Source organism: Echinops telfairi, unplaced genomic scaffold, assembly GCF_000313985.2.
Source record: "Echinops telfairi isolate 266 unplaced genomic scaffold, ASM31398v2 ScPeMD7_7454;HRSCAF=8492, whole genome shotgun sequence".
NCBI classification, from domain to species: domain Eukaryota; kingdom Metazoa; phylum Chordata; class Mammalia; order Afrosoricida; family Tenrecidae; genus Echinops; species Echinops telfairi.
In genome coordinates this window covers 45,186-47,262 of record NW_022111354.1, presented here as the reverse complement: position 1 = coordinate 47,262, position 2,077 = coordinate 45,186, and the positions used below count along the sequence as shown (strand labels likewise).

At 45.9% G+C, this 2,077-nt stretch overlaps 1 protein-coding gene across 1 annotated transcript; it reads left to right on the top strand.

Annotated features, from left to right (window-relative positions):
- Positions 1-1,448: 1,448 nt before the first annotated feature.
- Positions 1,449-2,069, top strand: LOC101651041 (DNA damage-regulated autophagy modulator protein 1; the record flags this gene model as incomplete). The annotated part of the gene is made up of 1 exon (XM_013008672.1): positions 1,449-2,069. A coding segment is annotated over exon 1 (621 nt), but the record flags the coding sequence as incomplete, so codon positions are not given.
- Between the last annotated feature and the right edge of the window lie 8 nt (positions 2,070-2,077).

Genomic DNA, 2,077 nt, shown 5'->3' with positions numbered 1-2,077 from the left:
CAAGGTGAACCAGAGACCATATGAACCATAGATATAGGAATGGATTTGTGGCTCACACTTGATTCTAGCCCTAATCTAAGAACAATTAGTTCTTAGGTCGTGGGCCTGCTTGATACAACCCTCATGAAGAGATAGCTGAAGATATGTGTACTACAGCAAAATGTGTCAAAAAAACCCCCCGAAACCCAAAACTAGATAGTGCCTTGCTTTCAGAAAGAATAACATCTGAGGTCTTAGAGGCTTGTCTTTAAACAATCAGCCATCTTAGTTAAACATCAACTAAGTCCACATGGAAGAAGCCCAGTAGCCAGTGTAATCCAAAGATTGTAAATAAATACTATAACCCAATTCTGGAGGGAAGTGTATCAGAGGTTAAATTGTGAACACCTGGTTTGCAGAAGGCTGTGTGCGGATGACCATGGAAGGCTGAAATCTTTTTTCAGGATCCACATGCAGATTAAGCCTCTGGTGATGTTCCTCAGAGCATAGCCATAGGGATGTGAGTAGCCTTATCATACCGAGCGCATTGGCAAGTGGATTATGGCAGCTGTAGTTATATTAAAATCTAACACTTTATTTGCATATTGAGGGTTTTCTCTGCTTTATTTTGTTAGCTTAATTTCTTGTTGTTTGCTTTGATATATATCTAGGTAAATAGTCCACAAAGACCATAGTCTACAGTCTCTTAAAAGGTCATGATCAGTCTTCTAAGGTGCCGTTATTGATCTCTGTCTGGACCAGCGGTTCTCAACCTGTGGGTCTTGACCCTTTTGGGAGTCAAACGACCCTTTCACAGGAGTTACCTGATTCATAACAGTAGCAAAATTACAGTTATGAAGTAGCAACAAAATAATTTTATGGTTGGGGGGGTGTCACCACAACATAAGGAACTGTATGTATTAGGTAGATTGAGAACCAATGGGAGGAAAGAAGAGTGAAGAAAAACAAAGACTTAAGGAAATAATTAGTTCAAAGGACTAATAGACCATGGGATCATATCCTCCACCCTGAGACAGGAGAAGTAGATGGAGACCAGTCACCACTACTGACCACTCTGATATGGATCAGAGAAAATCCTGGCTAGAATGGAAGAAAAATTTAGAACAAAATTTAAATGAAAAAAAAAAACCAAAAAAAAACCAGACCAAACTGGACATGACCGGCCTCACCTGACGTGGCATCCATCTGCGTTCTGCGCGATCCGCTGCTTTGTGACTTCACTGGTTTCTCTGTTGAGAAACCTGGACGCTCGGCGCCCCACCCACCCGGGCCATTCTGTGCCGCGCCCTCGCCTGCTGGCAGTTAGCGCTTAGCCTCGGTCCCTCCAGGGCCTGACCTGCGCTGCCCTTCGCGGACCTTCAGCCCGAGCTGCTGCGCACATTCGTGGCCCCTAGGCCGCTGCGTTCTCGCTCCACTGAGTGCTGCACCCACCTGGTGTCGACGGCGCCATGCTATGCTTCTTGAGGGGTATGGCTTTTGTCCCCTTCCTCCTGGTGAGCTGGTCTTCCGCTGCCTTTATCATCTCTTACTTGGTCGCGGTGCTGTCAGGGCATGTCAACCCCTTTCTTCCCTATATCAGTGATACAGGGACAACACCGCCAGAAAGTGGTATTTTTGGATTCATGATCAACTTCTCTGCATTTCTTGGTGCGGCTACGATGTACACGAGATATAAAATAGTGAAGAAGCAAAATGAAAGTCACTATTTCAGTGCACCTGTTTTTAACTTGGTGTCCTTCGTCCTTGGATTGGTGGGATGCATTGGGATGGGCATCGTGGCTAATTTTCAGGAATTGGCGGTTCCAGTAGTGCATGATGGGGGTGCTCTACTGGCTTTTGTCTGTGGCGTGGTGTACACGCTCTTGCAGTCCATCATCTCCTACAAGGCGTATCCCCAGTGGAACAGCTTGAAGACCTGCCATGTACGCATGACCATCTCCGCCATTTCCTGCACTGCCGTCATCCCTATGATTGCCTGCGCATCCCTCATTTCGATTACCAAACTCGAGTGGAATCCCGAAGAAAAGGAGTACATGTATCATGTAGTGAGTGCCATCTGTGAATGGATAGTAGCCTT